Genomic DNA, 15,045 nt, shown 5'->3' on the forward strand with positions numbered 1-15,045 from the left:
GACAGCAGCATGAAGACAGAGCCTGAAAATTCAAACTAAGTCAGCTTTATGCATAGGTTAGACCTTGACATCTGTAGAATAGGACCAGATTTCCTGGAGAACTGTCATTTAATATCTCCACTCTAGTTGACGTACATAAAGTCATAGCAGAGGTAAAACTGAAGAGTACCCACAGTGTTTCTCAGAGATACCAGATACTCAAAATATCACTGAGGAACAGGAACTTGAACAAATATTGACAAATAGATGCCTATTTGGAAACTGCTAAATAGATTCATAACTTTTATTTAGGGAATTAGAAAGCCTAGGGAGGAAAGAAAAAAATGAAATTCAGACTCAGACTGATATTGTTCTAATACAGGAGTTGATACAGAAAATTACCCACAAAACCTCTCTCTTTCTGGACTTACATGTATTTCTTGGTATTTTCATACCATCTGTGCTAAACAAAATGCATTCTTTTCAGATTGCTTAGAAGTACTAATTCATGAGACTATTGTAAAACAAAAAGGAATCAATGACAGAGTTCTGCCTACATCAGCAGTCACCTGATACTTGGTTTACAACTGTTCCTGTCTTTTGACAGGATAAGTTCAGTTAGAAAGAAGCTTCAAGAACTCAAATGCTCAAATCTCAAAGCTTTCTAGTCCTAAAACGCATTTTCTTTTATTGCTGCCAAAAAAAAACATTAAAATTTGCATGAAATTTAAATATAACTATTTCATTTTCTTTGGTAATAGATCAACCCAGCAGTAGAGATAAATTTCAAACTCACCCATTCTAGTACATTGTTACATTTATATTACCCTATGATTATTTGCATGAAGTGTTTCTTTTATGTCTACATCCATGTTTTACATTACTGGCAGTAATTGCCATAGATACAAATTTCTGCCACAAAGTTTTCATACAAAACTGAATTTCATTTTAATTGTTTACTATTTAGTAAGCACATAAAAAGAGAGGAAAGGAATTAGGCAAGTATGTACATTTTCTGTAAACAGCAAATTGAAAACACTGTATCTTTTTGTACAATAAACACTATAGTGTGCTAGGTAGTAAGCTTCTTATAAAAGCTAACCAAAACCTTCTTTAGAACCAGATTTATATATATATAAATTTAAAGCTTATCTTTTCAGCAACACAGACCTTGTCTTATGCTTTAAAGATCCTGATTTGGAAGCAAACAATCTCACACCACTCTTAATCTGAGTCCCAGTAAGATTCTGCTGTGTTACACTGCAATGGTTGTATGCAGTACAAAAATCAGTCCAACATAAGCATTCTCAGTAATCAAGTTCTTATACATATTATATGCAAATATGTCAGTGAAACTATCTAAGATGATGGCTTTGTTCAAATTGCTTGTTAGTTCTATATGCCTATTTGTTATGAACTTCCAAATTTCTAATTTCTAAATTTTAATTCATTAAATGTGCTTGGATAGGCAGTGCACCAGTAACCTTTACCTTTAACCTCTTAAAATTAGAGATTTTCAAGAAAAGTATCAGAAGTGAGGAAACAAAATAAATTTATATGACAAAACAAAACTCGTACATGAAAATTATTAGGTTTTGTCTACCTGTGTAAAGGGTGAGTAAAATACCAAATACAGGAAGAGGCAGAGGTATCTTTCTGGTATACTGAAAATTAACATCATAAGAGCACATAAAGATGGGTAACAGCTGGGGGCTCCCTAAACAGGCAAAATTCAAATAATCCAGTGATTCTGCTCATAAATTATTATAAAGAGCTATTTAGAGAGATTACAGGAGCTGACCAGAAGAGGATTGATAAATTATTAATGCAAACTATTCAACAATAAATGACTTATGCTTAATTTAGTAAGAAGGTATATGTAATGAAACACACTACAGAAAATATATATTTCAGATTAGTTAGGAAATGCTGCAAGTCAAAAAATGTTTTACGGAAGTCTTCAAAATATCAGAACTGTACAGCTTCATAGAAACATATGCACTTTTATACATGCATTTTACAAAGCTAGGTAAATGCAATATAGCCTTTAATGCACAGTAAAGAAAATATCTGTCTTCTAAACTGAGAAACTGGAAAGACTGTAAGATGTTATAATGCGTCTTGATACCAGTAACTTAAATCATCAAATGACAGTAGAATGGAAGAATGTCTGCTTAAGAAGAAGAAAGTAAAAAGGTGGCTTGTTTCCAAATTTAGACTGCTTTTGATGTCATCCTTACTCTATCTTACTTTGGAGGCAGCTTCTGCAGGAATTAACTACACAAGAAGAGTCCTTAGGCCAGAAAAGGAGGCTGAGTACCTCAGATCATGCCTGGTTTTCTTTTCTTCCTCCCTGCTTCTCCAAAATGTATCAATTGGTATAATAAAAGACATTATCTCTCCTGATACACATATCATTCATATCTTTAAACAATCATAGCTGTGACATCACAAAGAAGTAGTTGTCCACTAAGGATCACCAGGTTGTTTTAGGACAGTAATAAGAGGCCTGAACAAACTATAAAATCCAATCCCAATAATAAATAGTTCCTGAAAATCTAATCAATTAAAGACAGCAGAGATTTTACAGCCTTTTTTATTTTACAAAACAGTGTAGGGGGGGAAAAAAAAAAAAGAGAGAGAAAGAAAACTGTATAATGAGAGCTCCGTGTGTTCATAATAATGTCCAGTTATGATATTATCTGTCTTACCTTGGCATCCTGTTTAAATTTCTGAAGAATAGGCTATCCTTTTTCCTGATCCAAACATACACATAACAAAAATCCCAAAAAATTCTTGAGTCAAAATTCTAGCCTCAGTCCAACTGCAACTGAAGTAATAGAGAATGCCTTTGAAGTAAATAACATTTGGTTCTTTGATTTTAACCTCAATCTGGATCAATTTATTAACTGTAAGTAATGATCAAATCCTAGCTGCCAAATATCCATTCTTCTCCTCTATCCTTCTTGGTATATTTTGTCAGTACCTTTGTGATGAAGAACTCCAAATGTGTTTATCAACACTTACAGAACAAAATTTGGCACTATTAGGAAACCCCTTCTGTTGGAAATTCTTTTTTTAATCTCAGTGAAAATACCATTTCTGAACATGATTCATCAGACAGCAGAGTTGTTCAGGGTACATACACAGGATATATAATGCGGCCTATATGTGCATTACTTATTGTTATAATATGGTTGCTGTTTGTTAGAGTAATTAAAATCCTCAAAGATATTTTTAATCCTTTCATTACTTTGTTGTATTCAACTCATATCTCTTCTCTAATTCCCCAAAAGGAAATTTTCCAGGACAGAGATGATCTTTTTCTAGTGTGGCTACAGTATCTGGAACAGTGACTGTCAACTACTTGAGTAGAATTTCTGGCTATGGCCCCCAAAAGAAATAATCATTCTTTTCACTTCTAAAATCCTCCAATATTGGTATACTAGCGTACTTTTATAATTTATCCCATGTACACACATTTCTTTTTTTTCCCCAAATCTCATATGAATCATTGTTGCTACTAACACCTTTAAAGACAATCTAGCTCAGAAGTAATCACGCACCTGAAGCACTGTCTGTTTAAAATACTTGAAATGCAATCTGGACATTTGTTCATCCAATTTCCGGTTCCACAGAGAAGGAATTTAGCAAAATTGTAGATGGTGTTGTAAGGGCCATGGTTGAAGTTAATAGGAAACAAACCCTGCCCAATAAAGAGCATTATCCAGAAATAGACAGCAGCCTGTGGCATGTATATAATTAGAGAAATTGAAGGCTTTGCCCATGAGACCATGTGTTCCACAGCAAATTCTATTTCCTTCATTCTCCCTTTCATGATTATTCTAAGTGTAAACATTGCGTGATTGTAGTCCTCATATATAACATATCTTGGTTTTTCCAATATTGGTGTTAATTGAATTCACTGAATAAATGACAATAAAATCCACAACTCGAATCTTAGACCAACTGACTTGCAAGTCAGAAATCATATAAAGAGACCAGAAGACCAAATTTTACATCTCACAGGTATCTTACATGATGGTTCTTTTTTCCCATAAATATAAGCCATTAGCTATTTCTTTTTATGTTTTCCTTGCTAAAAAAGTATAAAATAAAACTGACAACATAAAATGTCTAAAGTAGAAGTCCAAGTCAAAAGGAGGAACATAATTTACCAACTTTCAAGTAAAAAAAACCTACTGGTTCTACTGTAACATAGGGAAGTAAGCATCAAAAAACTCAGGTTTATAATATAATTCTAAAAATAATTCTGAAAAGATTAGGTCTCTCACTGCTATGCTACAGAACTTAGCTCTATTACCTGCCCTTGTTACTGAAGCACAACAGTAACCTAAGACATACGTAACAGGAGGAAGGAAGCAATCATTCTGAAAAAGACTTATGTATGATAGTGAAAAACAAATTAGGCATGAGTTTCCATAGTGATACAGCAACAAAAGGCTGCTGCAATTTTCAGCTGTCTATACCGAGACAGTAACAGAGCAAAGGGACTAGAGTCCCTTATCTGTAAATTGGGATGTTAGCATACTCAGAATTGTCCATAAAATTTTAGTTCCACACTATAAAGAAAATATTGAGGGAACTGGAAGAGGAATAATAATAATAAAAACAAGAAGTTCTGCGAGAAGCAAAACTACTAAGTGCTATGGATTTGGATTTCATGGTTGGATTCTCTGGTACCTTAAAAATGCGAATTTCAACAAGTACTTTCTCCTGTGCATCTTCTCTGTGGATTCTCTGATGTTTAATAAGAAATGATCTCATACTATAGACTGTCTGCCAGTGGGAACACAGAGGGGTCTCTTGCCCATCTAGCAGCCTGCTTTCCTGAAACATACAGGAATTCCTGTCCAGTGGTGTTGAAACTGGCCAAGAGTTAAGAAGCTATTGAGGGAGAAAGGAGAGGAGAAAGATTGGCAGCCACACAAAAACCTAGGCTAGCAAATAGACAGTGTGATCATAGAAGTTTTGTTTCCCTGGGAAACTAGGCTAATTATCAAAGGGCTGCAAAGATTCACTTATGATGAAAGTCCAAAGGCCCCAAAGCGGAAAAATACTTAAACACTTAAAGGTAAAGTGCTTTATTGGATCTAGGGCTGAAAGAACCAAACATGATAGCTAGGTTGAGACACAAATGATGAGGAATGTTATAATTTACAGAAATATAAATGTTAGCCAAGGATGATGAGGATTTATTTGTACCAAGAGGAGCTATTACTAAGCAGAATTGCAACTGGGAATAGTGGGATTAAATAAAGAAAAGCTTTAGGCTAAAAATCAAGCAACTCTGTAAGTGAGATGAGTTTATAGAACAGTTTTGAGACATGGGAAGTGGAAGCTCCATGGCTTAAGAAAATTAAAACTGGAATGTAAAAAAAACCATTCTCTACAGAACAATAATGCATGGACGGTGAGATTGGCAGGAATGTCTAATAGGTCTTTCTTTTCATTTATCACTAGATTAATAACACAAAATACTGCACTAAACGTATTGTAAAAACTGCACTACTATCCAGTAGTAGAACTGAAACCTAAATCAGAAATACATACAATACAATTATGTGTTCCTAGTGTATGTATGGCTGTTGTTTTTACACTGTCTTTTTCGTTCACTTTTTTATCCATTTGTCCACTGTTGGGTGTCAGTGATTGGTCTGATGCAACAGGAGAAAAACAGAATGGATGATTTCTAATTCAGGTAATGAAAGGAGGTTTCTTGTTTTCTCATGATACTATTGAAATAAATTTCTTTGTGAGTAAAGGCTTTAGTGTGAAATGTCAAGCAAAACTGGAGATATTCTTATAATGAGAAGAAAATCTTCAACATATTTTCAAATCTAAGTAAATACAGTTGTTTAAGAATTTGAAGTTGAAGGGAGAGGAACAATGAGAAGGAAATGTAATATAGACAATATTTAAAACTAATAAAAGTAGCTACTCCTTATGAGTCCTCATCTAAATGGCTGAAATCAGACCTAGGATATATAAATGCATAGATCTACTTTCTTTCCATATCACCTATATGATACATCAAAAACTAATACAATATTATACAGGTAATTATTTATAGAGAGTTATTAAAATATACAGATAATTATTTATATAGACTTATTAAAATATCTACTTTTACACATAAAGTGATCAAAGTTACTTGTGTATTAGTGCAACATTTTTAAGCAATACTGAATGGTATGGGTTTCCTTGTTATTGTTTTCTAGTAAAACATAAAAGAAAATAATCAAAATGCACAAACCAGATTACACAGTATGTTTGATGTAGCAATTTCTAACATTCATTTAATATAGCTGAGCTGCAGTGACTAATACTGCCCATGTCCGCTAGTACAGAGACCTAAAAAAGGTTCCAGACTAGATTACATTCATGCAGGTCTCATTTTAACGGAAATTGGAGAGATGAAAAAAAGATTATAGGAACACACATTATAAAAACAGACCTCACAAGTCAAACTTAATAGTGAAACCATTCTCTTTCATGTAGACAACCATGAAAACAAATATCCTGTAAGCACTAGATATATATTGTATCTTTCTACCAGATCTCTTTGCCTCCTTGAGACAGATTCCCATTCATCTCATGACTATAATTTGATCATAGTTGAGTAAGGCACAGCAGGGGAAAGGGTCTGTCTGATAAAGTATCAGGCTCCAGGAAGACAGATAAACAATTTCATGATTTCTAGTTGTAACAGGAATGGTACAGTGGTGGATATTAAGATATTAGTCTCATAGGAATACAAATATCAAGCTTCTGCAGTTTTTTCTCTTACTAAATATGTTTTCTTTCCATTAAGTGAAAACGACAGTCTGATTATGATAAACTAAGACAGAACACCAGAATAAAATGCAAGGTATGTGTGAAAAGTGGAATTAAATCTTTTTTGATTTGTCAATGTGAAAGTTAGTACCTAACTTTTTTTTTTTTTGGCTTAGTTTAAGACAAGTGAAAAAATAGAGCAAGGAATTTTCTTCCTCATGGGGTATATTTACTTCAAAGAAACATTATTTAAAAGTAGGTGAAACAGTTGCCTATCAAATTGTTTCACATTTAAACCTCCTCTTTCACAAGGGACGCACTGGCAGGCAACTCCTTCTCTACTACAAGTCACTAGAGTAATGCCTGTTTGGAACACTACCTCATTGTTCTACATGTATTAAATGAAGGCTTGAGTGATAACATTTGAACAGCTATGATGGGCTTCTTTTTCATATATTAACACATATATTTGGTTTTTATCTATTAACACAAATATATAGCAGCCATTACTGATACAGCTCCTGCCAGGTGGCAAACGTTACATTGTCTTTCTAATTACTTCCTGTCTTGGATAGCTGAAAAACATGGTGATATCCAGTCATGCCGATATCTGCTATTACTTATAAAAATTCAAAGAACAGAAACAAATTTTACAGCAAAATTTTAGTTACAAACCCTGGATGTCATCTTTTTTGTTTAAGAAAATATATTGTGGAGTAAGCAATTTTTAAAGCTATCATACTATCTAATTTAGTATCACTTACCTGTGATTCTTTTACATTTTCAACGGTGAAGTTGAACCAAACTCGAAAGCGTGGGTTACAGGTATCTGGTCTAATGAACAGGTCATACTCAAATTCTGTGATGTGGTCCACCCGTCCAAGGTTACCTACCAAGAACATATGAAAAAGAATGCATTCAATGAATGGATGGTAAACTCTCCAGGAGCTACATTTAGAAAAGTTTTAAAAACTTCTACCTCTGTTGGTTGAAATATATAAGTATAATAAGCCTTACAACAGTTCAGAATTATTTTTAAAAGACTTAATAATAGTCACAAAATAAAATTTACACCAGTGAGCTACATGCATATGAATACACCAAAAAGAAGACAACATGGATTGTTATTGTTCAATCAAACTGAACTTTTGTCTTCTCTTGTCAGAGTATTACAGTTAAGTGTCCTAACACCCTTTAAATTGTTTCCTTCCCCCCCCCCCACACACACACACTTTTCTGACAATGTCTCTGCACCCTTTTTAGTCCCCACCTGTATGGATTTCTTTCTTTTCATTTGCTGCTCATGTTCAAGCACCTGTAAGATTAAAAAGTCCCCAGATTTCCACCTGGCCCCTCTGGCTGGTGCTCTGAGTGACCCTCTCCCCACAGATGGGCCAGCCTTCATTGCCTTTGTGATACAAAAGCTATCTTAATACTTTTCCTTTACCATTTGCAGCCACTATCACCTCCTTCCAAAGACACAAACGAGGCTGTAAGATTTCGCCTCAGCTTTTTCCTGGTGAATTTCATGGAATAATATTTTTAAATATAGTCAGAGCTACATTGTCCCTATGGCATTATTCAGCAAGCAACCACACTGGCTATAGAAATGAAGTTCAGCACTGGGAAAACTGCTAAGTGCTTTTAAATTGCTAAATTGGCATTTTTCCTTTGAAGTGTGCCAAGATTTTTAAAGACAGGGTTTAGACTGTCCATTTCATCTATACACTACAAAAATAAGACTTCACATTTTCCTGGTCCAATCCAAAACCCAACTCATCAGGTCTTGTAAGACAGGGCCATGAATTAGCTCACATGCTAAATTATACTTATTAAAAAAAATAGCACTGTAAGATGACCTGGTTTTATGGTTTCAGATCTAATTTTGGGTTTAGATATATATTTTTGGGTTGGATATATACTGTTGGGTTCAAATAGCTATTTATAACACTATTTGAGCTAAACAATTCCCTCCTCAGCAAGTCCCATTTCAGTCAACACCACTGTTCGTTGGTAACACACTACTCAGTATGAGCACAAGTAGCAAAGTTTGGCCGATCTGCTCTTCTGGGGCGGAAAAGAGGCAAGAAAAAACATTTTCAACTCTGTTCATCAGTATATTTGCAGGATTTCTTCCTTATCCTAAATTGTTTCTGGCTTTACTAATTGAATCTTTTTAGGCTTCTCTATTTTTAATGTTATCCTCTACTTTCCTACCCACATTCTTCTTTTGAGAAGAAAATTCTCTTCATTGATTCCCTCTGTAGAAAACCACTTCATGCTAACAATCTGTTCCTAAACACTTGCCTGAAGGATACCTTTGGCATATGAAATATTTGGGAAAAACCAGCAATATTGTACAGCTAGAATACCTTTGCCAAATATAAATAATGTCATCTGCTGTATCGGCATCCGTGCCCAGCTGCCAGCAGCGGGGGCTGCAGGGCTGAGCTCTCTGAGGAGAGGCTGGGCTGCCCCGTGCCAGTTCCAGCCGGTTCCAGCCGGTTCCACACAGGGCACAGCTAAGCCCCTCAGCGAAGGTGGTGGCACCTTGGTGAAAATGTATTTAAGGAAGGGCAAAAACACCACACAGACAGAGAAGTGAGGGAGTCTGAGGAGAACCATGGTTCGAGGAGGAGGAGGAGGAGGAGGTGGAGGAGGAGAAGGAGGAGGAGGAGGAGGAGGAGGAGGAGGACAGAAGGGGGTGCTCTGGGCGCCAGGGCAGAGACTGCCCCACATCCTGTGGGGAGAGGCTGGGTATTTCCTGAAGGACCAGTGGCCTGCAGATGTCCGACATCGGAGTAGGCTTTCCTGACAGGAACTGAGGCCCATGGGAAGGGCCCAGGCTGGAGCAGGGGAACAGTGTGTGGAGGGAGAAGCGGCAGAGAGGAATTGCTATGGACTGACCGCGGCCCCCCTGTCCCCCTGTGATGCTTGTTGTGGGGGGGAGTGAAGTTGATCCTGAGAAACAGGGAGGGGTGGGGGGAAGGTGTTGTTTTAATTTCTCTTTGTTTCTTACTATCCAAACCTATTTTAACTGGCAACAAATTAGTTTTCCTGAGTCGAGTCTGTTTTGCCTGTGATGGCAATGGGTGAGCAATCTTCCTGTCTTTATCTCAACCCACAAGCTTTTTCATCTTATTTTCTCCCCCCACCGTGTTGAGGAGGGCAAGTGAGAGCGTGGTTGGGTGGGTGTCTAGCAGCCCACCAAGGTCAATCCACCACCTCTGCCTGACTTTAGGTTAAGTCCCTTACTCATCTAAGTGCACTATCTGCCCCAGGGGTCAAATCTATCACTGCTATTCACCAGAACAGAAATTGAATCTTAACGTAAACAATTATTTCCTACAGATTGGTATCCAAAGTAAATACGAGTGGTAAAAGCAAGCTATTGCATTGTAATACATTTAATTAAAGGACTTTGGTTTACTGTATTTTTCATTAAATGTCATGAACGTACGACATTGTTGGGAAAATAACATTCCTCATGTACTTCAGAATTTAGGTGGTCCAGTTGCCTCCATTTTAGGTTGGATTCCAGTTGCCTCACAGGTCACATTTTAAGCTCTCTCTGGACAAAGCTTAATGTGTGGACACCCAGAGTCACATCAACCTGAGCTGTGCATGTGATGCTGATGGATCCTCTAAGATTAAGGCAGCAGGCTGGATGAACACTGTGGACTAGGTCCAGCTTGTAAACTACTAGGTATACGTGCCTCCCAATGACCCCAGCAATCACTGAAATCACTGACAGTGAAGAGCTGGTATGCTGGAAGCACTCCAAGCCAGTCTGCTCTGGAAAACATATACACCTATCTCAAATCCAGCAGAACCTTTAATAATTTAAGCATTGTATGCACGATTCCCTGGGACTCCCAACATTGTTTTCTCTCTTTTTCTGTAATACTTTATTTGAATACTCACCTCCCTCTTAATGCAGTATTTTTTCCTTTTGTGAATTGTATTTCACTTTATTACTTTTTGCCTACAGAACTGCCTCTTACTAGGCTCCTTCATGTACACATCAGCTGCCGTAGTCACCTGCAGCCGTTTGCAGTTTAGTATCATTTGTACATTTCATTAGCGCACTATTTCTTCTCTGTCTTCCAGATGCCAAATAGGCTGGACCGGACACTAATGCCTTCAGTAACCTATTCAACAAGTTCCTTGTGCTCAATAGACTATTGTTTGTAATATCACAGCCTGAGCTCACAATCTGTCAGCCTAATTTCAACCCACATAGCAATGTCATTAAACAAGATGGCAGTTTTGGTAGAAAGAAGCCTAGAACTGTACGAACAAAGCACTTCCTCGCTTTAAGAGATGCTTTGTAGAAAACTGATAATGCCATTGAAAAAACTTTTTTTGGTGTCCAAGAAAGGATATAAACTTCCCAACGTTAACCTCATAAACAAAGTTAACAATTTTATGTGCTGCCTTCACACTGCTGTAATCATGGTAAATAGATTTATTCTAATGAGTGAGAAGTATATTCCAATACCACAGGTAACACAGTGAAATGCATTACAAACTATGAAACAGGAATTAAAACGTTGATTATGCTATTCCATTTAGCCATTATACCATTTTAATATTTTAACATTGAGAATAAACATTTTCGCTTAAGTTCAAACAACTTCTAAACTGCTTTTATTTTCTAATAGCTCTATAAGGTTCCTTAATATTTCTCTTTTCTTTTCTTGTTAAATGTATAGCAAGAGAGAAAACCGTTTAATGAATGGTTAGACAGTAAGTTCCTCCTATGTGCCAGGAATCTCTGTGCAATTACGCAATACATACACTCTGCTTCTCGGTACCTGAGGTGGAGTTTCTCTGCTGGAATTATGATAAATTTAAGAGAAAGCTAGATAGCACCAATTTTGTGTAATGTACCTACCAACAGTTTTCAGTCTCGATACAACTACCAGAAGACCCTTTCCGTGCACAGTTTTTATTCTGTGTACATTGCTAGTCTGGTAATTTGTGATATCAGTAAGAGAGTCTGTTCATAACCATGTTGGTTAAGTACATTCTTTTAGAATCACAGAAAAAAGTCTCACACTACTAAAACATCAGCTTTGCTTTACTTTGGGTTCATGCCTGCATGAAATCATCACCACTCCATTCAATAAATACAGAAGTTCTATTATGAGATTATACATTTTTTAAAGCATCATCACTCCATAATTTGTGATTAACATTATATTTGGAGGTTAACATTATAAAACATAAGATATTAATAATGTTATTTAAGGTACATGTAAAATTAATGAACTGATTGAGTAACATGATCTGCAAGGGAAAAAAGCCCAACAACTTTATGAGCAGTAAGAGCTGAATTTATTGTCATTCTAAGACATTTGTTTAATTTTTTTTTTACAGTTTGGGTGCACTTCTGGTTGTCAAATGGCTTTCCGACTCTATCTTAAAAGTAAAATAAGCCATTTATTAGAGTAGCCAGCACTTTACAAAACATTATGGATTTTTTCTCCTATGCACTCTGAAATTAGGGGTGGGGGGTGGGTGTTCTATTATTATTCTACTTTACAGAAATACTGGCACAGATCTTTTTAAACTGATGGGAAGATGTGAACAAATCAAATTCCCAAAAGTCTATAAACTGACTTTCACTTAGCCTTGGGGTTTGTTTTTAAGACGTGCTCAATTTTCAGTCACAGTTCTGTTCAATACCCTTAGCATACTGAGAAAAGAAGAGACATTTCTCTAATCATTCAAGCTGAAATTCTTAATTATATTTGCTTAAATTGCTTTACAGAGTAATGTTTAGTGCAATATTCTCGAAATGTGAATAGTCAAAGAGGTCAATAGCATGTTTCAGGTTTCTTTAAAAGTCAGAAAAAAGCCCAATGTTACTATTTTATTAATCATGCAACATACACTTAGTGCTCATAAAATATTAATGTATATTGCTTCCTACATCAATAAAAAGTGTACTTTACACAAAGAAAGAAAACCTGCTTAAGGAAATGCTAGCTAAACTTACTAAGCATTCTAACAATTATCATAAAAATGCTAGAAAAGAAAATATAGATATGTTAAGCAATCCCAAAATCTTCTTAAACCACACATTGTGCTTTCCCACAGAGAATTTTAAGATGAAAAATAGACCTTGAGGGTCTTAGACAAGCCTGAGGCAATATAAAGAAAAAGGTCAAACACTCTGCTAAAAAGGACCGTTATCTTCAGAACAACAACTTATCAGCCAGCTTGCAGCCCTGCTTATTTACAGTTATTGGTCCCAGAGGAAGTGCACTTCAGCGCAGGGCGCGATTACTTTGTAATGAGTTTGCCAGAAATGGTAAAGGAAACTAATTTGTAACAATGTGCTGTTCCCTGCACATGAACTTTCTCAGACACTTTTTTTGTCCAGCAATGAATAACTAACTTCAGCCTCCCTAATAAGCAGTGAAAACAGAAGTGCACTAAAAACGAGTGAGTCGCAAGCATGAATGTGCTGAAATATCAGTGATTATCCCTCTCAGCTGTCCATTACAGTGCTCATGATGACCACCAATTCCCCTGTGGTGGATATATAGAATGCAGGTTTCAGGGGGTGGATTTGCACATGAAAATTAACACCATTTGGAAGAAAATAGCCTGCACCTGTCACAGATTAGCAACAAAAGGTCAAATGCCTCCTTTTACACCTAGAGCACTTGCATATTGTATGCCTTGCTTATAGGAGCCTAATTCTAGTTTCTTAATTCAGAAAAGTGAGCACCATGGAGAACCAAGAAGAGAAAAAAGAATTAAGTCTCAGCTAAAAGCTATCAATAAATCTATTGATCAAGATACATATGAATGGAAGTAGCTGAGGCAATCTCTGTCTCTAAAAGAGGTAGTTTTTCAAAAGAGAATTACACAAAGTGCTCTTCTGTTTTTGTCAATATGCTGCCAGGTTTTGAAATACTATTTTTCATCCACACAATAAAAATCTTGACAAGTAAGCAATAGAAAATCACTAATACACTTGCAGCTGCATTTCAATCTATACAAATTCTTTAAACAAAAACAACCAAGGAACAGATTGGAATATACATCATTTTCACCAGTTGAACCTGGGATCAAGTCCAAGATAGCCAAACAGTATTAATCTATATTTTCATGCAACACTGTATTGCACAAAATAAGGTGAAATGTAGAATATGGAATACCCTCAATGGAATTCATCCTTAAAGATCACAAAACACGTCGAGATGATAATGCAAAGAAATTTTATTGATACATTCTAAATGGAACAGGAACTACAGGGACCAAGCTCTGTAAAAACTTCTCTTGAGTGAAAGATTAGATATCTTCTGAAAGAAGTGCATCTAAGAATAGCAGTTGTAAATTCCCACTGGCTTTATGGTCTTTGTCTGTGAAAAGAATTTATAAAAAATAGTTTGGTGAGAAGTCCTAAACAACTTCTAAATAACATTTGATTTTTAAATAGGAAGAAATCTAATGAAATAGTGATGATCTCTGAAAACCTGTGACTGTTTTTGCATCATCTCCTGGACTCCTGCCCAAAGCATATGTCAAATCAAGATTCCTGGAACTGCAAAGCACATGATTTGAATAAAAATAAAATACCATAACAAACACATATACAACTCCTTGTAAATTAAAGTATACTTTAAATTATTAAAATTGCACATATCGCACAGGTTACACATACTGCTCTGCAATACAAAGTCATATCTACACTGCTACAGTTAAATCAACTTTTTGGAAAAAACCCCTCAATACTCTCCAACAGTATAGTATCCTTTTAAGAACCTGATGTTTCACTTAAAACAATAGCAATGCTCATGGCTCAGCTTTCAGTCAAAATCCAAATCGCCTTTGAAAAATGTTCAAGATTATCAAATAGGCAAAGCATTTCAAAAGTACATGGCTTGAGAAGCTGGATGCTTCAGACTTCATAGTCTCTTTTCTATCCTCCCTCCTCAATTAAGCAAGTTGAAATTGCTGTGTTTCCATTACTTTTTAAGTTTTTACCAATAGTGACATCCAAAGGACAGTAAACCAGTAGCTTTTGTGAAAAAGATTGTACGGGAACAATGACTATCTTAGTTCTTAGCAGCAACTGGTAAAAGGCCAGCTCCCATCACTGGAAAGGGTAAACTGAGATGTATGTATTAATACATAACTTACAGAGGCTGAGCGGTTCCGATTGAGCTTTTATTGTAATTAGACTGTGAAAAAATCTAATTGTGACTGACAGCACATGAAAATTCTAGCTTTTACACTTTTCTTGTTTAT

At 35.9% G+C, this 15,045-nt stretch overlaps 1 protein-coding gene across 1 annotated transcript in view; it reads right to left on the reverse strand.

Moving 5' to 3' along the window:
• The window catches only part of AGBL4 (AGBL carboxypeptidase 4), a 948,642-nt gene that overhangs the window by 906,586 nt on the left and 27,011 nt on the right, over nucleotides 1–15,045 (reverse strand). Inside the window, exon 3 of the mRNA XM_059822199.1 lies at nucleotides 7,542–7,666. Coding sequence (XP_059678182.1) covers nucleotides 7,542–7,666 — 125 coding nt within the window. The remainder of the gene's footprint in view (nucleotides 1–7,541; nucleotides 7,667–15,045) is intronic.

Source organism: Gavia stellata, chromosome 10 (assembly GCF_030936135.1).
Source record: "Gavia stellata isolate bGavSte3 chromosome 10, bGavSte3.hap2, whole genome shotgun sequence".
NCBI lineage: Eukaryota > Metazoa > Chordata > Aves > Gaviiformes > Gaviidae > Gavia > Gavia stellata.